Genomic DNA, 27,136 nt, shown 5'->3' with positions numbered 1-27,136 from the left:
TCTTTGTATAAAAATGTGTGAAGTACATGTAAATATATACATAATTATAGTACACATACATCATAAGAAATATGCAATAGGCATATGGATGCATATTATAGCCACATATAAATAATACACACACAAAAGCACACCAGAAGCTCTAAATTTTCAGAATTCACTGTAAGGCTGTTGTTTGCACAGAGTCCTGTTGACCTGAGCTATTTGATACCAATTCTGTAAAAAATAAGAAAATCGAAACTTTATTAAAAGTATACTTTGACAAATAGGAAGTCACACATTATAGTACAATGTGACCATTTTAATGTATTTCATTTATCAAGTGATGAGAGATAATTTCTCATAGTTTCTTATTTCTATTGAATTGTGAAGTTATGAAATGAGATGATAAACTGATATTTGTTTCACGAGGTGAACCAAAAACACCTCAGACAGCTACTGGCTTGTGTTATGTTAATCTAAACTATTTTCATTAGCTTCTCTAACAAAACAAAAATCTTAAAAATGTCTTTATGTTTTACTTTTGAAAAAAGAAGTACTTTGAAATGAAACTTTGAAAGCAAAAAATAGAAACTATTTTGCTTTGAAATGTTGAAACAAAATAAATCACTTTGATGTCTATTAAAACTTTTTTCCTCAGATGAGACAATCTTATGAATTAGATATAAATAGTTCTGTTGACCTGAATCTTCATTTTTCTATAAATACATCCTTAGACCAACACTTTGTCCATCATTAGCAGTGTTAAGTTACCTTCCAGCCCAGAGGGAATTGCGTGTAAGCTTATAAGACCCCTCATATTACTGTTGAAAGATCAAATCTTTTTGTATTTGTTATTCTGAATATAGCTGAACCACTAAATCTTCATGTTAACTGCTAATGAATTGGTTTACTACCATTTCTTTGTTATATATTAGAAGCCAGGCAAATAGAATCCTGAAAACTTCTATATGTCCAAAAGGACATCATCATTCCCAACATCAGCATCGAAAGTAATGCCATTTTTCCATTAGTTTTTCATTAACACAAGCAAACTGTTGGATTTCTAATGCAATACTTCCAAGAAAATTATTTTCCATCATATTTCATGCCTAAATATTTCCTTCTAACTGCAAGTCATTTCCTTTATTGCCTGATTCTGTTGAATTCTTGCAAAGCCACCCACCAAGCTCTAATAGCAATTCTTTGTGACTTTAATGCTGAAACACCTCACATGCTTTTAGTTATATTATTCACTCTTCATTAGTTGATCTTTAGATTTAATATGGAGTTTTTAGATGAGCAGTGGATGTGCAGTTTGAAATGTCCAGTTCTAATTGAAAAAGTATGGCAGGAAGGCATGAAAACCTTTGTGGGTTTTCTTGTGTATTTGTTTTTAGGTTTGTTCGTTTGAGTTTGTTGATTGGTTGGTTGGTTGTTTTGTTTTGTTTTTTAATTGGATCCTGTAGATTAGGACCGTAGTTGAAATTAAAGGTATTACAGCTTTGTGTGTTCGTACCAATATGGTAAGAATTTCTTCCACTTAAAAGCTGCACTAAATCAAATAGGTTTAAAAATTATATCAGATGGATATAGAAATAAGTTTATGGGAAAAAAAATTATCAGATAGTGGACAAACTCATTTCAGATTGGTCTCTTCAGGCAATACTTAGTGCAGAATTGATGGCTTTTTGATTTTTTAAATTTGTTTTTTAACTAACATTTATAAATATATTCCTGCAAACAAGTCTCCACGTGTTCTGCAAAAGCAATTGCTGCTGCAGAGAGTGGTTCCGTGCAGCAGAACTATGCAGATGTACATTGTGATCTATACTGACAGATCCTCTGTAGTTTTTGAAATATCCTGTACCTATACAGCTAATTAAGGATACATATGCCATGATAAAAGAAGCATTTGTATTTATGTATATGAAAGAGAATCTCTTATTTCAAAGCAAGATATTTGCTTGCTTTCTATTTTTTGATTTATTTATTTTCTTCTATTTTTAATACCTTTTTCTTTTGGTTTTATATAATGTATGTATCCGACAACACACTCTGGCTGAGTCTAATTTAGTAGGAAAGGCAGACATTTTTATTTTTAGATAGTTGATTTGAGTCAGTGTTGAAAAATGTACAGTAACCCAAAGTTTTCTTTTCTCTTAAAGCATTTCTATTCTTGTGCTATTTCAGAAGGTTTTTGCTTTCCTTGCTTTTGTGAAGTCAACACACCTTGACATTTTGACATCTTATGGGGTTTTATTGTTAAGGGGGACACTAAATGGCAAAACAACACGCTTAGATCTATCCTCTACTCACTCTCTATTAACCTCACAAAGCATATTTTAAATCTGTCACCTATTGTATTAGAAGATTTTGATCTGCTGGATTTTTTTGTCTATCTATGCAAAAAGATTTAAAAAACAGATTCATCAAAATAACAAAAGCCATACATAGATAAGCATAAAAATCTTAATTTGAACTGGCAAAAGGCAAGGGATCCCAGTTAAAGCAGCTACAGATTTTCCCATTTTGTAGCACATCTGTTTCTGCAGCCATCACATGTTTCTGGCCCCAGAATACCTGTCCCAAATTGGATAAACATAAGGAAGAATGACAGTTTTGCACAAGTGAATCCAAATGGTAAAATCTTAGTTCAGCTGAGGCCACATATTGCAACAGCTTTGAGGAATCAAATTTTGTGGAATCCTACCACGTTATCCAAGTAGTAGAGTTACTTAAAAATGTTTCCCTATTTAGTATTTCTGTTGGGTTTTTTTTTATACTTCAGGGTCCTCAGCAATAGGTCATCCTATTATCCTCTTTTTCAGAACTTATAATAGAAGAGGCATCTTAAACCCATTTCAGCCCACGTCAGCAAGAACTACTCAATGTCACACATTTTAGTACTAAAGTATAGGGAAAAAGAATAAATGGGATTCCTTACCTCTATTCCTTTCTCTTACAAGTTTTTTTTCCATATGATTTTGTTCAAAATATTATATAAAATTTAGCAAATTACATCCAGGCTAGATCCAGTCTATACGTTCTGCTCCTGGAGAAGCGGTGGGATGGTCTCTGAGGGATGTGGAGAAGACAAATCACCAACAAAGAGTGGGCTCCATGTTATGTTTAGCTCATGATTAGTTCTAGATTCACATGTACAGTATTCATGTTACTTTGTATTTGCTTTTGTTTGTACAGGTGTAGGTTACATGAAATAAATAAATCTTTTCATATATTTAAATGACCCCTCTAATCCCAGGATTCAGCATTTCAGGCTCTTGCTGGAAAAGTTACTGGCTTATGTTTTTGATTTCCTTGAAATGTCCTTTTTCCCTAACAGCAAGAATGTGCTAAAATGTTTATTAAGTCTTACTCTTTTCCCTGAGAAACTCAAAGTATAATTACATTTCATAATTATCCGCCTTTGCCTTATAACAGTATTGTTCGCCCTCTGGACCTGTTGTTCTGTTGCTATTCTGCCTTGTGCAGGGAAATTCTCTTCAGCTTACTTAAACAATATTAATTGCATCAAAAGTAACTCATAATGTCATCAACCATGACATGGTGCTCTCAAAACTTTTTGATTATGCTGTGGTGTAATGTCCTCTTAGGTGTAATTAAATCATGTCAAGAGGATTTTCTTAATGTGAATAGAAAGAGAACATTTAGATACAAGATTAAGTTTAATTTCAGCCTTGACTGCTGCCTTTAGGTGACTGTCCATCTTCACTCCATTGTTCAGTGTCTTATGGTGGTTTTCTCCTCTTTCATTTGAAGGTGCCGATGGCTGGAACAAGGTGTCAGGACAGGTGGGACCAGTTGCACTCGTGGAACATCGGTGCCACCTTCCTAGAGACCTCCCCATCTGTTCCCATTCACAAAATCAGGTATTCTGCACAAAGGGGAAGAAGAGCATTTGGGCTTGTGTTTGGCTTTAATGGTCCAAAGTTTGACGTTGTTTTATTTATGGGAGTAACCCCACTAATTCAGTGAGAGAACATCACCCAGTGGAACCAACAGCGTGAGTAAAAACCATAATTTGGTCATGGTTTTGTTAGTGTACTAAATAATATTGCAGTAAATTGTTATTTATGTAGTACTGAGGGCATTAACTGTGAGATATGTTGCGTCTAGTTGCCTCATTATCTATTTAAGATATAAAGAAAACCATTGTGTTTGTTGTGTTAGCATCTTCAAACTTGATTACTTTTGTAGTTGGCAAGTTGTGTTACGCCACATCCTTGTTAGCAATAATTCTTCATGGTTTTTCTAGTCATCTACTTTTTTTGAAATGCTGTGGAAGCATAACAGCAGCAATTGCTGCATGTACTAAACCATGAATTTGATATAAAGTATTATAGAAGGAATGTCTTCATTTTAACAAAGTCTTTGTCTTTTTACCTGTAGGCAGCTTTTGTTTAAAAGCATTTCAGAACAGAAATACTTACACATTTAGGGGAAATTAGATTTGTTTCAACTTGAGGCACTGCCAATGAAAGATGTCTTGTGCTGGTTGGCTTTAGGTGCCTCTGCTTAAACAAAAGAGGCCATGAAGCCTAGATGCAATCTTGATAGATATGTCCAGAATTTCAGGTGAATCTGGAGGTTGATTTCCTTCCCATCCATGTTACAGTTACTCCTTGTAAGTGAAATGAGTCTGTACCCAATGCATTCACCTTCCCGAAGTCAACCATGATTTCTGTTGTGGGAACAAGTTTTTGAATTTGCAATGAAGGCAAACGAAAGTTTCCAGCATGTGATAGACCGTGTCCATCTACTCTTTGAAAGAGCGGTTTTTATGCACCTAAAGTATTCAAGATCTGCCTGAACTTCTGTGGGTGGCATTTAAAAACAATGTGCTCCAACCTGAAGTCAGCTTTCATCATTAATTGCCTCCCACAGAAGTTCAAGTGGGTTTTGAATTGTGTGAAGAAGGTACAAGAATATCTGAAGTGTTCTGGTATTTTAGAAAAAATATGATTGACAAATTGCATTTGTGCATCGAGAGCCCTAACATTTCTTCATCAATCATGCAGACTTGCTCTCTATTGTGCTTTTCAGAAATGGAACTTAGTTTTCAACTGCGACTGTAATATTGCTTCATCATCTAAGACAATTCATAATTCTTTCCTTTCAGAATAGTTTATTAGAATGATGGAAAAACAGTAAACACTTTGCATATTATGACTATGAATAGGGAGAAACTATTAATAGTTGATGATAATATTTCTGCAGTAGACCAAACAAAATTCTCTACAAAGTGAAATAAGATGGATAATAACTGAGCCTGTAACAAAATGCCCTGAAGTCAGTATGCAATTGTCTTATTTTTAATAATTTGTTAAATTGTGTGATCACTATAGCAAATAATGTACACGGCAAATTTCAAAGCTCCATACATAATTTTTGGATGCAAAATATATGATCCTGTGGCCGTTTTCTTAAAGGTATAAAATCATCAAAACTACTTAGGGCAGCTGTGGGCTACAGAGGTCACCGGCACAACAAGAATGTGTCGGCTTTCCCGTAAATTAGTTGTATTTTATAGCATTTCTACCATAGTCATAAGGGTCGGTTGTAGCTTGAGACTTAGCACCAAAGTTTCCGTGAGTGTATTTTGGTTTGTGGTGTTGACTTCAAAGGTGGTAAGTTCATGTAGGATTGATTTTATGGTAGAGAAAAAGAGAAGTGGGGTAAAAAATGCCACTGGGCCAGTGTTGTTTCATGCAAAAGGGACATTTTTTAAGAGACCTCTCAAAAAAATAGACAAGGTATTCTGTTAATTACAAAGAAAACAAATAGAAGAGCACAAGGACACTTGATTTTTCTCCACTGGGAGTAATATATGTTTAACCTTTCTCCAGAAGGAGTTATTTCAGCCGTAAGCAAACACTCCCCATTTGCCAAGTGGTTGATGGTCTCATGGCAGAAACAAGTCCGGCAGCAGAGCACGACCACAAAAGTGTCCCCGTGAAGCAATCTGGTGACAGGTTTTCTGTAGCATAGGTCAAAATTCAAATTTACTGGTAAAAAAGTTATTATTCTCTCCCAGGTTTAGTTTCCCCAGATGGTTCCCTCTACCATGTCTTTTCTCTTTATCATTTGAGAATATCTAGTAGGAGACTGCCTGTAATATTAGATTTCTTTTAATCTGTTTTGTAGCGTAGCATATAAAATCTAAGACTGTATCATGATTGTATACAGAATGTATTCAAAGAGGGTTAATAAACCTGATATTTTTCCAACTTTGTGTCTTTTATAGAAAACAAAAACTTTTGGCAGATATAATAGTGAAATGATTAAAGAGCACTATAGCAAGTGTATTAGAAAATTGCTGATTTCACAATATTGAGAAAAAGAAAAAAAAATATATAAAATCACCATATTTAGGAGAAAAGCAGTAGGTTTTATTACTACCAAAACCAATGAGTTAGAATAATAACCCTGCACAGATCTCTTGATCACATAACCCCATGTCCCCACGTTTCTTCTCATGATGCTACTTCAAACTGCAAGTTCAAACCTTTTTGTGAGATTGAATTCAGGTTTATGTTAGGAATTTGTACACTGATTTTCTAACCCGCTCAAATCTCTTGGTTGATGACTTGCCCTTCACCGATAGACCAGGAGAACCGCACAACTCTTGGGATCACTAACAGCCTGGGAAGCGTTTCTGCAAGAGTCACGGGGAACTGATGGAGAATCCTCCTCACTCCGAGTGATGTTTTATCAATATTTACCTGCACATGTTAGAAACACCTGAGGACAGAGTGATGGATTTTGCTAGAGGGGCTAAGTGCAGCTCCTCGCTTGTGCGCATAAGGGATTTGAAGCTGTTCTGCAATAAGACGTGAAAGCTGTTGGGGTTTGATGTTGTTTGGTGGGCTTATGTGTAGCTCTTTTTTTTCCTTTTTCTTCCTATTTTTAGTCATCACAGATATTTGCAGTTAGTTATTAACTCTATAGAAGATATTTGAGGGAAAAAAAAGCCATGAAGGGCTAGAGTATCTCAGGGCAGGTTACTGCTTAGCCAGTGCTCAGGAGTTATTAAAGGACGGTGGTGGAATACTTTTTTCCTCCTCCTTTGCCAGTGGAAAATACCATTAAACTAAAAGTGGAAAATTCCCACAAGAGAGAAAAGTATGTTGTTTGAAAAGGGCTGATGGAGACAGAGGGATGTGTTGTATATAGATAGAAGCTAAACCAACTCGTCACCATCAAGTGCACATGGTTTTCAGCCATTTCTGTAGGAAGCTTCATCTCTGCTCTTAAATTAGACAATCACTTTATTGTGGAACATCATGTCAGATTGTCTTCTTTGCGCTTTTTAAAGGGTCTTATATTATTTTCCTTCTTTTTCCTTTCTGTCTTGTAGTAATAATTGATTTGTTTTGTTAATAAGTTCCAAAGTGTCAGATTTATTACATTCTTTCCCATTTTCCCTAACTTCTTAGTTTTTTTATCGTCCAAAATGGGTGCAGTGCGAGGACTTGTTGAGCTGGTACATCTTCTTATGGTAAAACTGCTCACAATAAACGTGTTGGCTGGGGCTGGTAACATTCAAAATACGCGGGTTCTAGTGGTTTGGGGTAGCCTTGCGTCTAACGTCAGCAGCACTCCATTATCCCTGCTGCTGGATGGCAATTTTGGGAGATGATTTGGGAGATTGCCAGCTCTTCATTTCAACAGCCAAGACGATATTAATTATTTTCCAATTAGCAGAAATCTTTTTCTAGATCTTGCTTCTATTCTTACTTCATCTTACTTCTTACTTCTTACTTCTAGATGATGTTCAGCACCTCCCAGCTACTCTCTGCTTGAAACACCCTTGTGCAGTGGATGTCACCGTTGTTTCGGTAAGATGAGGAAACAATTTCATCGAACTTTGCTGAGTCTAAAATGCTTGACCTCAAATGCTGGATTTCTGGATTTTTCTCCAAACACAACTCCTGGAGGTGGTTTCTGATCTAAATTACACTGTCCTGAATCCACCAATTTGAGTGGCTGCCTGATGCTTTTTAACATATTCTCCTAACTTCCCATTCTATTTCCAACTTGCTTGTAATATATGCAGCCCTGCTAAGCTGTTAAATAAGAAAGAAGCCGCAGAGCACTAAAAATATTTAAATTGCTGCCTTTTCAGCTTCTCTCACTACTGTCTAATGGGCCTTCAAATGCGCCTTCATTGTTTTTCGGAGCACATTGTGCTGTGAGCCCCTTGTAGATGGATTTCTGCTGCTTCCCGAGCTCATCTCTGTGCCCTGCCTGAGATCAAAATGAACGCGTATTTCAAACTAATAAACAGGCTGCATTTTCTGACAGCCTGTATTCACTAGAGTAATATCATAATGTATTTCTTTTGATGTGTTTGTTTCCCAAGTTGTCAATTAGCTGGAGAGAAAGTGTCACTCTCCCCACCATCTTTATTTCTGTGACCAGATCTTCTTTGCTACGTAGTTTGTCAAAATGTCAGCCACGTAAGCTTGCTGGGGGGTTTTTATGCATCTGAAAATATTCTTAAAATATGTTCTTTCATTATCTACTGTACGTTTAAACCAAATGCTTTTGAAGCAGTGTTGTTAGGTTCTGGAAACTTCTGAAGTTGACAACAAAAAAGACGATGGGGACATTGAAATTCTTTGGTTTCAACATTTCCCCCCCACACACACACTGTTAAAAAATGTGACTTGGAATGGATCAAAGTTTTCTTGTTTGGTTTGGTTTGGTTTTGTTTTCACAGTACTGAATGCAAACTATTGCCCCCCTGTTTGCAGCTATGGGATGCAGGGCAGTGCTGCTCCCATTGAGGGACATTGGGTGCCCTTGGGATTTCGGGAGGTTCCACCTGGGCCGAACCTCCTCATCTCGTATATGTTATTGTGTCCATGCTCTCCAGTAGGGCAGCAATAAAAGCTTTTAATTGTACCTGAAAGTTGAACCAGATAACCACTTGGTTACCTTGTACTAAAAGCTCGTTTTATTCCACAGATCATGTTCAAATTAAATATTTATAAGGTACCTATAAAGTAAATAAGAATAAAAGCATGATACTTGCAGTGAAGGGACTGAAGTTTCTCAGCAGCACTTTCTCAGTGTGTTTGGAAAGTGCTGGGGATTTGCTGCAATCCAACCGTATTTGCATTTGCAGCAGGTACCCAACACTATCTCCAGTGAACGCCTGAGCATGATGCTGATATTCTCATCCTTATTTTGTGATAAGTGCACAGCTGCTGCTTTTTACTTTTAGGTGATAGTGAAACAAACTGAAAGATTCTTTTTCTATTTTATTAAAAAAAAAAATACCAAAGTGTTTAAAAAAATGATAAAATATCATGCTATAGGAAATTAACTATTAATTTTGAAGTTATTATTGAAGAGAATTACCAAAATATTAAGAATATACTATTTTAAGCCTTCCGTCTAAAGATGTACTGATTTATTAAATTTCATGGTTATTTAAAAGTATCTCAAAAGACACAGGAAGCACATCGCTTATATCCATACATCTGCATGGAAAGATATGATGGGAATACAGGGCATATAGAGACCTGTGGGTTTTCTAAGCATAAATATTATATATATATATATATATATATATATATATATATATATGATGTGAATACAGGGCATATAGACACCTGTGGGTTTTCTAAGCATAAATACCCACCCAAAAGATACGTACAAGCTCTTGAACATGTTAACTTCTTACAGAGTCACTGTACTATGAAAATAATATCCTCCATAGATGCTGGAAAGCACATTACAATATGTTATATTTTTTAATATGTGCACTATATATTAAAAAGGATAAAAAATGGCATATCTTGTCAAGTAACTACATACTTTCCTGTTGACATAATCAGTTCTGCATAATATGCAGATGCTTGTATATGTGTAAATATTTATTAGAATAGATGCATTCTGTATAGATATGTACTATATAGGAATGTGAAAACCACATTTCCAGCAGCTGAAAATATTTCCTCTCTGGGTTGTTGTTTCTACACAGCACAACAAAAAAGAATATTATGATTCATTACCGAATATGTAAAGGAACTTTGATTCAATCTGTGTTGGAAATATATAGCATAAAAGTTTAAAATTTTCCATGCATAGTCATTAAAAAAAAGCTTCCTTGGGTTTTGCTCTCCCTTTACTTAAGGAAAAAATAATTTCCTTTTTGACCCATCAATGTATTTGTATTCTCATAAATATGCTTTATGGTATGGTGGAAAGTATATTCCCTATCTAACATCTATTAGTAATAAATAAAAAACAATCTCATAGGAATTATCTAGCAGTAGGAAGAGAATTTCAGCTTTATTCTCTTGCAAGAAAATATTGAATAGAAGGAAAGTATGAATTACTTCTTCAGAACTGTAATGGAAGACTCAATAAGAAATGCATTAAAATGCATTATGAGAGGCAAAAAATCCTGATCCAAAATTCTTCTCATAAGATATTAATGAATGGTTCTATTTTCTAGGTATTGAGAGAGTATTTAAATAATGACTCTGGTCATGCATGTGGTGCTATCAGAGAAAGTCTGCACTGGCTCAGGGCAAGATTCAGTTTCTGAAAGTCACAAAAGCATAAAAATGTCTGAAGAAATATCAAAAAACTTGAACTTGTTGCAAGGGCACAGGAAACATCGAGTAAGGGGAATGCTGATCTGCAAAATGTTTTTGTATACATGAGAAATAACAAACTTAGAGAAAAACAGAACAGTCCACTGTGAGAAAAGACACGGGCGTCTTCTTCTGGGAGGGTTTTTTCAGTCTCATTTCAGCAAAATGGTACCTTACGCCCTACAAGAAAATCCGAGTCCTAAAAGGGCTGAGAAAATGCAGAGATGCTTTTATCGATCCCATGAAATACATGTTTTTAGCTGGTCTTATATGAACGCCAGAGGAAGAACTTGCTGAGGCTTTGGGGTATCACTTTGGGTGCATTTTGCTGTATTTCCCACTGACCTTTCCCAACTCTGTGTTGCAGCCCTGGGTTCCACCGCTTCCTTTGCCAGTTCAGAGACACAAAGGCAAACTATTTCCACAACATTCAGTCATTCACCGTGGTAATAGGTATGTTATGTCATTGTGTAATACTGTGTGGAGTATTAATAGTGATATATTTGCATATCAGTGTGGGATATATGTGTGTGTATATATTAATAGTATTTAAATTATTATTTGTGTAACCATATGTTGGCTCTTTTGAGTGATACTATTAATTTGGGAGGATGTGATGATACATTTGGAAGTATATGTATTCAGAAATTGAATTAATATTTGTTAACTCAAGCTCTCTGTAAGTGCCAGATGGGTAGTTTAGGATTGATACCTACTACGAAAGTTATGTGACTAAATGACAAAATAAATTGCATGTTGCCTTACTCCAGCAGTTCTGTTTAACCCTGGTTGTCATACACATGTTGACTTTTCCGATGTAATTTGGAACAGCAATATATGATTCAGGGCTTGTATATTCTTTTTCATAATACTGACTGTCATTTAAAACTCTACAGTACTATATCCCAGATATCAATGCTGGTTATATTCAAAAACAAAAGGACAAACAGAGTAACTGAAATTGTCTCTTTTTTAAATAAAAAATGAAGTTGTTTCACCTAAAAGAATTCTATTTTCATTTACAGGATGCAGTTACACAAGAGTTACAGGAGAAATGGGCCAAGGATAACAAGAATGGAGCAGTTATCCAGGAGTTCAAAGGTAGGTAGCTGATCAAAGGTTAAACACAAGAAAAGGAATTATTCTATTCAAGTTAAAGATAGGACATTGTAACCTAAATAAATGTTTAGCTTCAATTAAAAGTCTTGGAAAAGGCTTTTGTGCTGTGGGTAAGTTCCCAAAGTCAGGCAAACTTATTGAAATGTTGCATGGAAAGAGAGTGAGAGATTAGGCTCTCGCTGAGGGACAGGATATCTCAATTTTCATGTAAAAATGTTTCTGGTTATAAAAGGTAGAGGACAGAACTGATTAGATCCATTTAAAGCTGCAGTCTTTAGAGGTGGCATGAAAACATTTTGTTTTCCAAAGTTGGAGATGGAATAGGTAGAAGTCGTAAAAGCATTTTCTAGAGGCTGATAGCAGCACAGGGTGCTGAGCAGAAGGTAGAGCCTGGCAGGGAAAATGAGAAAAGGAGGAGCTGAGGGAGAGATTAGCTCAATTGTGAGAGGTATTTCATTAAAGGAATCTGATGGAAACTTGTAGAGGAAGCAAGAGCTGCCTGGTATGAAAAATAACAAAACATGCTTTCCGAGCGTCCCTGCCTGCTTCAACGGAAAATGAATCTGGAATATTGAACAGCAACAAATTAATCTGAGAGCTTGTATATGCAGCGCAGGAAATTCCATTTTCTTTTCATTCATTATTTAATATGAGGGAAATGTATAATTTTGAAACACCAGGCAAACCTTTGACTGATGCCCTGCTGTGAGAAAGACTTTACCTGTGGAAGTCAGCCCTTCTGCCAACCCGGGGATGGGGTTGCCTGGTGTATCCAACTATAAAGCATCTGCTGACCCCATGTTTCTCAGTCTCGGCAGAGATGGGGGAGCTGGGGATGTCACAGCCCTGGGGATGAGGGATGGGAAGCGTGACCACCAGGAATGGGAATGAGGAGCCAGCAGGGGTGAGATGGCACAGGGGGGAGCTCTCCCATGGCTTGCCAGCAATTGGTCTTTGGTCAGAGTGGCCCATGGATGGCTTTCCTTTTTTAAAAGAGTGAATCATCAGTAGGTGACAGAAAAATATCCAACTTTGCAGCCCTGTGACGTGCTTTTGTGGAATTCAAATTCTGCTGCAGTCCAAAGCAAACAACCAGAAATCGTCTTAAACCAAGAGGCAGAAAACCCAGCAGTGCTGCAGGCACTGTCCTCTTCACAGAGACGGGGGATGAGAAATGGCAAAAATCTGTGTAGATCAGAAGTAATTTCTGAACTCTTTGCGAGTGTTCTTAATACAGAGGAAAACCTTTCCCTTTACCTGCTCTGATGAGCTTTTCCCTCCAGTCATGTCTGGAGTAGCTAATTCTGGCCAAGTTCCTTTTCAGCATCACTGGTCCCCAGTACACGGGGACAGAGAGGGACTGGAGCGTGTTAATCCCAGCTCAGTGGATCGCAGTGTCACAGCAAACCCGACTGTGTTTCCTAACAGATCTTCCTGGAGCTGGTTTTTCTGTCTGTTCTAATCCAAACATCCCAGCACAAATGATAAGATATAGATGTCGGGATGATGAGATAAATTACATGGATCAAATAGGTGACAACAGAGAGGAGAAAAGAGATTACAGCTGTTATTGTGCAATCTTTTCAGAGGAGGCAGAAAGTTTTATTACAGAGAATATGTATTAAATCTATATCTGATGGTGTAAATATCATTAAGAAATGCTAATTATTTTCTCATGAATCTGTTAAAAATAATAACCAATAGAATTAAATATGTTAGCGAAAGTCATAATAAAATGCATGAAGCAAAATGGTTGGGCTTGAGAAAGAGCCCAACTCTTTCTCAAATTTCCATTTACTGGCTTCATGTTGAACATTACACTCAAAAGCCACAGTGTGTTACTCTCCATTACGTTCCCATTCATGAGAAAATAACACAAGCCAGCAAAGGGCTATAATTTTTAGGTAGCTGTTCTAATGGAACTTCCCATACCAGCAAAGAAAATCACGGACCCAGAGGGACTCATCTAGACCAGGTTCTTTGCTCTCTCCTCCATCCCCATGGTATTTTTAAGAAGCAATTTATGGCAAATAATGTTTTTAACAAATACTTTTTTGGCCATCCTGTATGAATGTCACTTTTATTTGCCTTTCCTGCACCAAGTGCTCAAAGCAAATTGCTTCAATTTTTAAAAATAGCTGGAATATATTAGTATCAGCTGCTTTATGGCCTGACCCTGAATATAGGGTTTATATCAGTGGGAGTAAATGGGGCATTATATCCACCTGAAAGGTCTCATGAGATTATTGAAAGGGAACCACTGGTCAGAGAGCATTTCTAAATTGCTTATTACATAATTATTATAATATGCATAATGCCTCATATGCATTAAAAATTGAACTGAAATGACTCTGATTTTGAAAATAACCATATAGTAAGTAAAACCCCCCATACTTTAAATAGTAGAATTTAAAATATTAATAATTTAAAGTGTATATATAATGTGTGTATGTATATACACTCACTTATGAATTATGTAGGCTATACCAAACTTGTATTTAAACACTTAAATAACCTTTCCACATAGGATAATTTCAAGTGTTATGTCCCATTGGATTATTTTTTAAAGTTTCAATTTCAAGTAATTATCATTCAAAAATCCATAGCAATTCATATTGCAAAGTATTCGTATTACTAATAGCAGCAAAAACACCATCAAACTTGACCTAATCCTCAAAACAATATGAGATGAGTATTTTCAGCCTATGTGAAGAGGAATGTACGAACTCTTCATTACTGGTGCGGCTTCTTACCAAAATTTCCTGCTTGAGCTAAAGAAAACCCAAAAAGTTCATCAAATGATAGTACAAAAAAACCCTTGCATTTTTATAAAATAGAATTCAAATATTTCTTGCCTATCACTGGAGTTGGGAGAAGCTTTAAGGCGTATGACCGTGGTAGTTTGCTCACCTCACAATAAATGGAATGGAAAGAAGAACGAACGAACCCCTGGTCCCAAAGGGGAGGTAGAGTTGAGCTCTTTTACTTTTCAGAAGCCAGACCACGCTCCCGCTGTGTTGCCAGATGTTGCCATCCAGCTGTTACTTCCAGGCTCCAAGGAAAAATCCAATTAACTGCACGCGTGTGGCAGCTTCATTAGAACAGGCGCAGCCAAGTGTGACACGGTTTTGTCTTTTACATTAGTGAAACAGTAATTTCAGGGTCATCACTGTCTCTTTAGCACAAGGATATCTGCTCCTGTTCAACAGAGATGCTCTACCCCAGACAGCCTGTCCACTCCATCGTGTACATTGTACCTGAGAAAAGCCTTTTAGAGTATGTAGGTCCATAATTTAGAAATCTTTTGGAGTGGCAGTGAAGACAAAAGTGAGGTGATTCTTTATAATTTCCTTCCCAAACCAATTAGTGGTGATTTTCCCGTGAGCTGGCATAAGTGGATGCTTCATTTTAGCAGTGAAAGATCTGCTATCAAAATGCAATAGTTTCATGAAGGAAGATCTAAGCAAAGATAGGAGACCTTGGACTGAACACCTGGCTGGTAATATCCTTCAGCCACAACAAGGAAGAACAATCAGATGGCATCATCTTCCAAAAGACAAAAATGGGAGCATCCCGACTACATTCTAGTCCAGGAAAGCCAGAAATACATATAAAATCTACTATTTATGTAGCATATGTTATAACAAAGCTATTGCTGGAATCTGTAGTGTCTATCATCTTCCTAGATAGCAGTAATATCAGGTGTGATGCTGCAGGAATTAACCCTACAGCTTGGAGCCCTGATTTCCTGACCCCAAAGCACCCTGGAAACACCCGTATTTCATTATTGTTTCCGTAGGGTTTGAGTCAGAATCTGTTTAAGGTAAGTCAGCCTCTGGTTATTACAGGGTTCTCCTCTGAAAATGTCCTCCGGCTGCTCATCCGGCAAGGATGTAATTTCCAGAGCTGTCACCTCGATAGTGCTCATCACGTTATGGTTGCTAGAAAGAAAGCTCCCAGCTATAATTCCAGCCTTGTGTTGCGTGTGTTTTATTATTGAAGGATTCTTGGATCCTTCTACTTTCCAAGCATGAGAAAAGCAATTAGATCCGAATACTACATATTGCTAAAGCCACATAACCATATTTAAAATACGAAGATAAGCTACCAAACGGTGCAGGAGATGGCAGAGAGGTCTGCTATGCTTACTGTTTGAGAAATAGGAAAAGGAGTGAAATGAAAACCCAACTTAGACCAAAAGCAGAGTTTTCTTAGCGGAGGACACAGATGCCAAGGTTAGAGCTACTGGAACACTAAAGTTTTTGATTGATTTCAGCTCCTAATTACACAGCTAGGAAAGACAGTTTCATAAAGTTCATTAACCTGTTACTTGACCTTGATTTAATCTCAAGGCTGTGTTCTTAGTCCGCAACAACAGATTCAAAGGCCATTTTCGCTCTGGTAAATTAAGCTTTACGTGTGCTGGGACCTGTGCCGGGCAGGAGATACAGGTTTTAAAAAACAAACCTAATCTCGTTAAACTATTTTACAAGTAATTTTTTTTAAGTGCTAGAAAGTCAAACCACACAGAGAGACACAGTAAAAAAAATCCTGTCCTCAACACAAGTAGCAAGTTTGTTGCTGCTAACTTAATTCTATTGAAAACTGTCCCACTACTCTCTACAGCTTATGGACTTGAATGGCTTTTCCTGCAGCAGGAGATGATGTTTCACAACATGTGTAGATATATGACACAAAGAGAAACATTGCATAAAGAGCTACTACCTACCTGAAATAAATGCATGTAGTTTCTTTGGTCTCCAGCTGAGAACCTGTCCTGGTGATGCTGCCCAGATACCAACAGTGAGGTGTGGGCCAAGCTCTGCTGGGCTGCACATCTGTACCAGCTGCAGGAAGGATGATTATTTTCTGGGTCCTTTGGAGGAGACACAGCAGGGAGCAGCTCCCAAAGGTGGCCAGTACATGTTTGAAGCTGTGATTTCTCAGTCTGTGTGAATGCCTCATGAATTATTATCTTGAGGACTCGGTGAAAGCTGTGGCTGAAGTGCGGACAGTCCAGCTGATGTGCTGCGCCTCTTCCAGAGGAAACAGAAGAATGAGGTTCCTCAAACAAATAATAAGAAGAAAAATAATGAAAATAAACTCTCGGAAGCGTTTGGTTGTACCTAATGTTTCACACATCAGTTGGGTGAGTACAAAACCAGTAAGACATAATGTGAGAGGGAATGGGCTGAAGGCTCAGCAACCCGCACCTCCTTTTTCTGCAGCGATGGGGACACATCCGTACCTCTGCTTACCCACATCATTTGTCATCACTGGCTCTGGAAAAACAGTGTAGTTCATTCGTTGAGACAAAAATATTTGTCAAAACAACAAGTTTAGTCCTAAATGATCATTTTCCCTAGATTGCCAAATTCATTGCTACTTTACAGGGAACTTTCAGTGACCTCAGCACTATAATTGCACTAATCTACCTATGAGATGTTGGCTACTTAGCTGGTTTCCTACAAAATTTTAAAGCAGAGTGGAATCCTTTGAATTAATTTTAAGCACAGTCACTAGAGATTACTACTACCTCTGACAGCAGTTTATTGCCATCAAATTTAATTGTAAACGTGCTTTACCAATCTGTTTAGATCGTATGCTGCACTCTCGGGATACAAAGAGTCTTTAACGTGAATTACTATTATAGTAAACATACAACATTTCCTTCAGTGAAATGAACACTCAGAGACCAACATTCATTAGTTAAACTTGAAAACTCAGGTTTAATTTTACAAGTTCGGATCAAAACAGTGGGGAACATAAATGTCTGGCTAAAGTAATTAAAAACAAACAAAAACAAACAACAAAAGCAAACCACCTTTATGACTTTGAAGTACCTTAGTATTTTATAGATTAACAACTTGAAACATCATTTCACACTTAATCAGTAATCCAAAACCTTTTACTTTGTCTAGCCTTAAATACTTCTCCATAGACTTACACAGGCATCATTAAAATTAAGACGAAAGTTAAACATAGGCAGAATTATGGCCTCACATCCATGCAAGTAACACCAACCGTGTCTTTTATACAAAATTTGGCACACATGAAGACAGTCAGAAATCACACTCTGAGAACACACAGAATGATACAGTTACACTGAGGTGCCATTCTGTTTAAAATACAGATTTTGTACCACATGGAGACAGTGTAAACTTCTAAATACTGAAACGCCTTCATATGAAGTTATACATAACGCCTTCATATGAACTGACTGTACTCTTACGATTTTATAGTAAAAAGTATTCTAAGGTGATAAAGAAAATTGAAAGATAGCTCTAAAACAATGAGAAAATTCAGTGGTGTGCCCAGTGATGCTTTGCAGGCATCTTAGCTCCATTGCAAGGTGTAGTCTTGGCCTAATGCAAGTTGAAGGCTGGAGATTGTCAGGAGCTGTGGAGAAAAACAGACAAAATGAACAATTAGTAACTCTTGTGAAGAACCACACCTTTGTCTGTGTTCAACAGAGAACATAGAGGCTTCTCATTTAAGGTTATAAGAATTAATTCCTTTTCCTTTGCTTTTGTGTTCGTAGCACTATAAACATAGTTTAACCAGCATAGATTTTTGGATTTCCGATCATGAGGCTCTGATCCCTTCCCTTCATTCAGAGACATTTTGGAACTGAGGTTACTTTTATTTAAAAAAAGAAAGGAAATTTTTAAAGGCAGCGAAACTTAGAAGACACCGTAATTCAACTGCGCATATGAATTCCTTTTTTTTTTCCATCAAAAATTCAAGAGCAGAATGAGATACTTCCATCCTCTTCTAAATTTTTAACTTATCTTTTGGGTTATATACAAAATTTGTGTAGTTCTGGCTTTCCGTGAAACTATGATTTAACAGAATATTGAATTTCAAAGGCAGTAAGATCCCAGTAACAGAAGAGGTTGGGGAATCTTCCTCCACCAGAAAACTGGCAATACAGAACATCTCAGCAGTTCTATTCATATTTGAAAGATGCTCTACAGGAGATCCGGCTCAAATGGCAATTCAGTTATACACATTTAATTCAGCTGCCTTTCAGAGGGCTTGATTTTATCGTCCAGAAAGGCAGGAGTGGGGAAACACCCTGGACAGACACAACCCAGACAGATGGAAAACCTGGTGCTCCGAAGTTGGTGGAAGGAATGCCAATAATTTTAGAAGTGAGATTTGACTTTTAAATGTAGGAACCCCATGTTGCAACACCTACAGCCTAAAGTAACAACCTAAAGATGACATGACAAAAGAAGAAATGGAAGTAGGCGAACGGGGCTGGGAAATTAAAATGTTGTCAGACAAGACTGACAAGTACAGGGTCAGGTAGAGACTGTGGAAATATTTGTAACAGTTTTTCCTCCTTCAGATCTCACAGGTTGCAAGTAAGCTATTCAGGAGAGAGGAAACAAGCACAAACCAAATCTACGACTTTCCCAGTCAGAAGTAGTTTGGGTTCCTTGACAGTAATTTCTATGCTTTAAAGCTCTATCACACTTACTGTGTAATATTTACTATACATTAAACAATGTATTACAAAATAAGAGAGTGGCTGGGGTTGGAAGGGACCTCTGGAGATCATCCAGTCCAACCCACCTGCTAAAGCAGGTTCACCAGAGCAGATCACACAGGAAGGTGTCGAGAGAGAAGGAGACTCCGCAACCTCTCTGGGCAGCCTGTTCCTTCTCCAGGCTGAACAAACCCAGCGTAATTATATAATCATTACCTAATGGCAGTTTATATATCTTGCTGCAATATATTTTACATACAGTATTGCAGCTGAATCTCCAAAGGTTTAAGAGCACATATGGAGTTGCAAAGGTGGCATTACCCTGCAAATGACATCTCACCTGCTTGCTGGGGGTGTATACTATGGTGTGAGGCGATGAGATGATCACGCCATTCTGCTGGACGGTCACCTGGCTAACGCTGCTGGGCAAACCCAGGACTTTAATGTCGGTGAACATTAAGTTGTTTGGATCAGTGTAACCGTGATGCAAAACTTTGATATCTAAAACATTCTGAAAGGAAAAGGAAAAAAAGAATATTGGAGGTTGTTATTGGACTGGTATAAATCCACCTGAGCTTTTCACCTGTTTTCCTGCCCTCCCAGAACAGTTTCTCTGCCCCATCATCTCCCTCAGCCCTCACAGGTCCCCTCTCATCTGCAGTTGCTGGAATTTTAAGTAGATTCTGGGCACACAGTTTCTTTGGGGCATAACCAGGTCCCGCATGTCTCCAAAAACCAAAAGCCGTGTTAAACAACCAGGGACAGTGCCAGCTGGTTCACAGCCCGAGCGTGATCCTGTGTAAATGTGCTATGATATAATTCTGCGTATGTAGTGCTCAGAGGTTACTATCAGTGTGAGTATTTTCCACTGTTGGCTGATTCAAGACATCTTTGTCTTTTCCTTAGCAACGTTTTCTAAAGGCAGGAAAAGGTACATTTATTTTATAATCTCCTTGCAACTGCAAATACTGAATATTAGCAAAACAAACTTACTTCTCTTTCTTAGCAATTAACATCCAATTATTTGACAAAGACAGAATTAAATGAGAAGAAAGTACAGTGTGAATAAAATTAGAAGACATTCTGGCACCCTGGAAAACTAATGAAATAACCATTTCTTTTAAATCAAAAATCCATATAATTACAGTGTAATTTAATTCCAGATATTCAACTGGCTATGACAAAAAATAAAACCTAACATCCTAGAAATGGCAGTGCTTAAAATAAATACTCCTGTTCATTGACTTTGTTACCCAGGCACGTATGCCAGATTCTGCTGCTTCCTCCCAGAACTAGGATTGCATACAATACATATATTCTATGGTCAATAGGAGCAGAAATACCCTCCTTCTGAACCTGTGAACTTTTACATTTTGGAGCAGCAACATAGCTTGCACAACAAGGTAGAGAACAGCACAACAAGGTAGAGAACAGCAAGGAGGACGCTGAACTTGAACCTCCAGCTCCCTTCTCACCAGCAAGGGCTGGTTTTCCTGATGTGTCTGTTCTGACCCATCAATGTGCTCCAGATGTTCTGCTTTGATGTGTGCTTTCACTTCACAGAAGCTTTTATGAAATTAACTTAGACTTTCAGAATGATAACAGAAATTACAGTGCCATAAATGTACACTCTTTTCAACAATATACTATAACTGATAGCTTCTGAATCATTCTGAAATTTGTTCTTATCACAGTCTAATCATATTATTGTAGTCTATTCAATCATGAGCACAACATAATGTTAGGGTGGGATAGATATTAGGAAGCCCCAAATAAAAATACCTGCAGTTAACAATACAATAATAGTCACCTAAAGTGATTATTCAGAAAATGTGAGATATTGTTACTTACCTGATTAACAGTAAAAGATGTAAGCAGATATACACCATCTTCATATGCATCTGTTAAAAATAAAAAAGAAAATAAAATATATTTGCCATTCATCTTATTTAACACATTATCAGAATTTCAGTTCAAAAACTGTGTCCATGTACTATATACAAATATAAGGTATGTCTACCTATTCCTAAATAAATGTTCAGTATTTCCAGAAGACCTATGTTTTTAGACATACTTTCTTGTTGGACTGCATGCTATTAATATGAGGCCAAAATAAGAGCATTTTAGAGGTGAGATACAAAAGAAGGCAAATAAATGGCATTAGGAAGATCAGGGGTCTTAAGATCAGCAAGACATAAATGTTTCTTGAAGGAATGGGGGTCATTTCCCACATCCACTTCTATTCACTGTGAAATTCCAAATGACCACGACAGACATTGATGTTTCTTTGAAATCAGTGTTGGATAATTTATCAATCCTATTATTCAGCACTAAATGCACTCATAGTAATGCTCATAATCATGGGCATTGTAGGTTTTTACCTTTCTGCACCACCGAAAACAGATCCCAGGCACCCTGGTGAGATGCACCTTGTAAATCTATGCTAATTTCATTTATCATCAGACTGCCATAAAAACGACCATCATTTCTAAATTCCAGTGCTAACAGGTAATGATATATGTGAAGTACTCCAAAATACACTGACACCATCCTGCAAATTTCCCTACACGTCATTACACAAAACAACATCATTTTCTGCATTACTTGCAGTAATCTCGGGTGATAGCTTCTTGCTATTACAAGGGCAATACCCTCTGGATGGAAAGGATATATTACATTTAGTATCTTTTACCTGAAGACAATTCAAATTTACTAGTGTTGAAGAAATTAATTAAAGCTTCCCACATATTCTATGGTTATGGTTCTTACAGGTTTGAGAACAAATCTTTGTTAATCCACATGGCCTTAGGTCCAGGGCACAATTTCATTTATACAGCGTATTACTTCTATAAATTATAACATTATTCTGTTTAAATCAGGAAAAATCATTTTATCAATGCTTATCTGGAGGTTTAATTTCGGTTTTGTCTCTGAAGGCATATTCAGATACATTCTCCAGAAATATGGGTGCTTCGGCCAGACTCCATCATTTCCATCTGCTCCTAATGCTCCTCCTCCAACACCCCACGCTACACTGAGAACTTATAGGGCAGAAGCAACCACCAGCAATTCTCCAAAGCAATACAGAGCTACACATCCTCTTTCGACAACCTGTTGCAGTGTTTGACCATCCTCAAAGTAAAAAAAAAAAGGATTTTACGAAGGCGAGAAGCACCATACATACCAATGCGAACCCCATCGTCCCAATAAAGCTGTCCTTCTGCAAATAGAGTGTCACTCAAAGCAACAGTGAGTCCCATCGGATTTTTTCGGCTATGGGAAGGAAAATAATGTTTATTTGATTTCCTCAGCTAGTCACAATTCATATTTATCAAATATTAGAAAAAATTTTTGCAATATTGTATGCCACTCAATTGGTCTCCCATACTCATCATTCTAGAGTCCCTACTGTTAAATTTAAAGGAGGTCATTAAGAGGAAACCAAAAGCAGCCATAAAGCTCCAGTGTTGCTGTACATGTAGCTTCTCTGAGAACTGATAGTATTTCTATGTAATTGTGCAAAACTAAATTCTTAATTTTCAATTAATCTTACCTGTAAAAAGTTGTATTAGCAGGTCTCTGCCAAGCAAGGATGTGTCCACCTCGGATATGCAGGTTGATGTGTTCCAAAGGAGCCTCTAAAACTTTGAATTCTCCCCTAGCGCCAATATCCTCATCCTATTTATGAAAAAATAAAGAAGTATTCTACTGAATTGCCCTTATTTTAGAGTGGCTTTAGAATGAAATTATTATTATTTGCTATACAGATTAATTAGGAGTTGTTAGGGCAGGAGTATATAATGCTTTTGAGAGAAACTCTGAAATTCCATATCTATAAAAGACTGTAGCTGATGGCAGCTGAACTGCTGGGGTCAGCAGGTGATTTTTCATGCCTGTTTTCCTACTACAATTTTTTTTCTTATTTTCTGTGAATAAGATGATGTGGCTAAATCTGTTGTGCCTTTATACAGGAATTATTATCAGCTAAGTGATGTTATTTTGCTAAGAACTGATACTGAATGCAAGTTTGTAAAAGACCAAGAGTGTTCACACCTCCCCAGCACTCAGCCCATCCTGCTGCTGTCTGAACAGCACTATGAATAAGACATATAACAAACATATAATTTTAAAAACTACTTACCGTGTGGTAATCATACCAGCGGGCATTGGGGAAGTATGCGTTCACCGTTCGAGCATTCTGGAATTGAACATACACATTTTAGGTAAGTTAAATCAAGAAGCAAAGTTTAGCTAGAGTGACTTTAATATTTTCTTAAGTGCTTAAGAATGTACCTCTTGCATCACAGGGCTGATGAGCAGCCCAGGTCCCCAGAGGAACTGCTCATATACTTCCCAGGTTGTTCTGTCTTCCACAAACCTGCAAGTAAATAGAATAACGATTAGAGATTGGGTGCTGAATGTTTCCAAAGTGTTCCTTCTGCAAGACACTTTTGTCAGTAATTGAATCAACTATTGCTACTATCTACTATTTCCTCATCTTTATTCTAGTATTAATATTTCATCACTCAATTAGTGCTTGCCAAGAATTCATAGAGATCATTATATGAAACTTATTAAAGAAAAGCAAGCTATTACTTAGCTTTCTTGTTTATTTTTTTTTTTTGCAATTTCTTTGCGTTTGCTTTTCACTGTATTTAGATCACAAAACTCAGAAGGTCTGTTGTGCTTGGCCAGCACTAGCAATACCATTCGCTAGTGGACAGACTGGGAACCACTTTCTAATTTATGCCACTATTTTCTTAGACAGTGGCTTTAAAAAACAGCAAGTCAATACATGCAAACAAATCAACATTTCCCTGCCAAGACATACATGTAGACTCTATCTAGTCTACCTGTCTATCTCTATCTAGACATCTGAACTGTCCCCTAAAACCAATATCTTCATCCTATTTATGAAAAAATAAAGAAGTCTTCTACAGAATTGCCCTCATTTTTTCTCTTTAGAATTAAAAGATTATTTTTTCTACAACTCCACAACAGAAGGAGTTAAAGCTTTTGTAGGTACTGCCCCACCTGAAGGAACAAAGGTGGGTTTTTTATTATTACTATTTTTTATTTTGGGGGGGTTTCTTTTGGTTTCTGTTGGTTTGGGCTTTTTTGCTTGTTTTTATTTTGATCTACTATATCAGCTTGGACAGGTCCCCCCCCAAAAAAAGCCACTTCTACCTGCAAAACTCTCATGGCTTGTGGCAGAATTCCTTCTTTTTTCCTTGAAGATTTTGTCCAGCTGTTTTTGCAACATTTGGTCTTTTGATTCTCTATAAGCCTAAAGAGGCTAAAGGTGAGCTTTAACATTTAAATATTACTCCTAGAGAAGCAAATGTTCAATTTTGCATAGTGAAAAACGGAGAACTAGTGGTGTGTAAGTGAGGCTTCATATTGAAAGCTCATATTCTCAATCTCTTCCTTTTTTTTTTTTTTCTTAAATTAAAAAACTGCTATATCTAAGAGAAAAATTTATTGTAAGGACTGTCCTAACTACAGAATTTCTAGTGGAAAGTCCTGCTGAGGAGAACAAAGAAGTCGCACTTACTCATGGAGTACGGGGCGAATCACGGTGCTGCCATGGGCATGGGCGTCATACATCAATGTATAAAAGTAGGGTAACAGGGTGTATCTTATATTTAGCACATCCCTGGAAATATCCGCAAACGTTGAGTTCCAGGAAACAGGATCTTGCCTCTGAAAGAGAAGAGACCATCATTAGTCAAGCTGGATTGTTTTTGTTCAGAAAATCTAAAACAAAAAAATTCAACAAAGCAAGACAAAGCTGAGGAAATTTCTCTGCCCAACTACAGCACCTTCATTTATTTAACCTTCAATTAAGGAGTAAGTGACACTAAAATCAACAGGTATCACTTTCAGCACTAAGAGGGGAACTAGAGAGAAGGAAGATGAGAAAAACATGGGGGGAGTTCTGTAAAAAAAAAATGCTCAATACTAAGTGTCCCAAAGACACAACACATCCCAATGTGTATAATTTATTATCCCTCTTTTCTGCAGGGCACCACTCAGGACTTGCAAGAAGAGACCCAAGCGCTAATGACTGACGTCAGGGAGCACTTCCCATCTTTATTAAATGGACTGAACAATACCTTGGCAAATTGGGTAAGACTGGAAGCAACATGATAACCCTGAATTTGCAATTTTAAAAGCTGTAAAAGTCCTATCGAAAGGTGTGCCGCTGCAAGATAAAGCACACAGGTTTTGAAAAGGAGACTTTAATCCATTAGATATATGCCATCTAAATAGCTTTACTCTGCTAGACATGAAGCTTTCAGTGGAACAGAAGTGCTGTTTCCATTTTCCTTGATTTTTCCAGTTATCTTGTTTTACAGCTCTCTACAATATAGTCCTTAGCCAGCACAGGCCAACATTTAGGCAATTATTTTCCTCTACTCTTAAAAGAAATACAATATCTGATGGTGGCAAATGTGCAAAGCACTGAAATTGTCGAGCCTGACTCCAGAATCGTATTACACTGTCCTATTCTCTCATTTCTTCCATAATTATGGACAATTAGGGCTGAGAGCATCAAGGTCAGCTTAGCTCCTTTAAGTGTGTTTGCCATGAAAGTGCTCTATTCTAATCTTGCTGGTGAAGTGTGTTTAAATAAAAATGGCATGCAGGGGCAGAGTTTGATTCAGTCAAAGCAAACTTAGAATATTCTTCTTTCAAATGGCCCAAATCCCAGAGCAGCCCCTCTGTGGGTGTAAAACCTCCCAGATGAGGGGGAGGCTTACAGCAGATAGAGTGTATAAATAAAGACAATTTTTACTTAATAAAGTGCCAAATATGTTCTTGTCTTGTCCGTTTTGCTTGCAATGTACTTTCTTTTGTTGGCAGGCCATCTTGTGTGGTGTCCTGGCTGGTCTCTACATGTTCATTACAAAGGACCAGTTGTTAGCAACCATTAAAAAATTGCAACTCACCCGTGTTCCTTTCTCATTGTGATTCCTTGAATAGGGATAAAATGCACCCAGCTGCATCCAGCGCACACACAGCTCGTACTGCGAGTCTTGGAAGAAGCCACAGATATCTGCTCCTGTCTGGAAGTTTAAAAATAATCCTATTGGAGTACAATAAATTCATGTGCAGCATCAAGATAATTAAATGTAAGGTAATAAGTCATTAGCTTACGTAAGATATTCCAAAGAGACTGAACTCCATCATACCTGAAAGGAAGAATAATTCAGCATTATTAACTGGTTGTTTTTTTTCCTTTCCTTTGGTATGCTATTGGTTACATAGGTAACACCCGCAGTAATACTGAATGAGAAGGAAAAAACCAAAAAACACAAACCCCCTGTGTCATGTTTTTCTCATACAGAAAGAGATGGGAGCTGGTTGGTCAAGAGTAAGCAAACAGGGTGGGAAGGTGGCTGATCCCAAGGGAATGAAAGAGTTCTCAGTACACAGTGCAGAAGTGAAGGAGTATAAAAGGAATTGACTATGAATTCTGTTTGCTCAACTAAGGGGTTCAGCTAAAACAACATGAATACTAATAGCAAGTATATGAAGGAAAAGAAGAACTGCTGTGGTGGGTTGACCTTGGCTGGACATCAGCCAAGCTCTGTCACTTCCTCCTCAGCAGGACTGGGGGGAGAAATTATGATGGAAAAAAATCTCATGGGTCAAGATGCAGTTAAATAAAGCAAAAGCAAAGGCTGCATACAGAAGCAATGGAAAACAGATGATTTATTCTCTACTTCACATCAGCAGATGATGACCAGCCACTTCCCAGGAAACAAGGCTTCAGTACATGTTGCAGTCCCTCCAGATGACAAATGTTCTAATAACAAATGCTCCCTCTCCTTCTACTTTGGTCAGTTGGGGTCAGCTGTCCTGGCTGTGGCCCCTCCCAAGATCTTGACTATCCCCAGAGTAC

The 27,136-nt window shown here is 37.4% G+C and overlaps 1 protein-coding gene and 1 long non-coding RNA gene across 4 annotated transcripts in view; one reads left to right on the top strand and one right to left on the bottom strand.

The window, feature by feature from the left end:
* Positions 1 to 3,770: 3,770 nt before the first annotated feature.
* LOC139828656 (uncharacterized) lies at positions 3,771 to 26,423 on the top strand. Of its 2 annotated transcripts, XR_011740553.1 has the most exons (6): positions 3,771 to 3,872; positions 7,771 to 7,841; positions 10,981 to 11,066; positions 11,639 to 11,714; positions 25,252 to 25,356; positions 26,215 to 26,423. It is a non-coding gene; the product is annotated as an uncharacterized lncRNA (long non-coding RNA). The 2 variants fall into 2 exon arrangements; XR_011740554.1 differs by lacking the exons at positions 25,252 to 25,356; positions 26,215 to 26,423 and adding an exon at positions 22,164 to 22,623.
* The window catches only part of SI (sucrase-isomaltase), a 53,128-nt gene continuing 43,444 nt past the window's right edge, over positions 17,453 to 27,136 (bottom strand). For both annotated transcript variants that reach the window (XM_071812737.1, XM_065844450.2), the window contains exons 39-48: positions 26,389 to 26,423; positions 26,181 to 26,297; positions 24,782 to 24,930; positions 23,521 to 23,605; positions 23,369 to 23,425; positions 22,781 to 22,905; positions 22,412 to 22,500; positions 21,079 to 21,128; positions 19,568 to 19,738; positions 17,453 to 18,131 (exon numbers count right to left, since the gene is read on the bottom strand). In XM_071812737.1, coding sequence (XP_071668838.1) covers positions 18,069 to 18,131; positions 19,568 to 19,738; positions 21,079 to 21,128; positions 22,412 to 22,500; positions 22,781 to 22,905; positions 23,369 to 23,425; positions 23,521 to 23,605; positions 24,782 to 24,930; positions 26,181 to 26,297; positions 26,389 to 26,423 — 941 coding nt within the window. In that variant the 3' untranslated portion in view covers positions 17,453 to 18,068. The remainder of the gene's footprint in view (positions 18,132 to 19,567; positions 19,739 to 21,078; positions 21,129 to 22,411; positions 22,501 to 22,780; positions 22,906 to 23,368; positions 23,426 to 23,520; positions 23,606 to 24,781; positions 24,931 to 26,180; positions 26,298 to 26,388; positions 26,424 to 27,136) is intronic.

The sequence above is a fragment of the Patagioenas fasciata genome, chromosome 9, assembly GCF_037038585.1.
Source record: "Patagioenas fasciata isolate bPatFas1 chromosome 9, bPatFas1.hap1, whole genome shotgun sequence".
Lineage (NCBI taxonomy): Eukaryota > Metazoa > Chordata > Aves > Columbiformes > Columbidae > Patagioenas > Patagioenas fasciata.
Note: the sequence above shows the minus strand (reverse complement) of the source record. Positions and strands in the feature narration are given on the sequence as shown.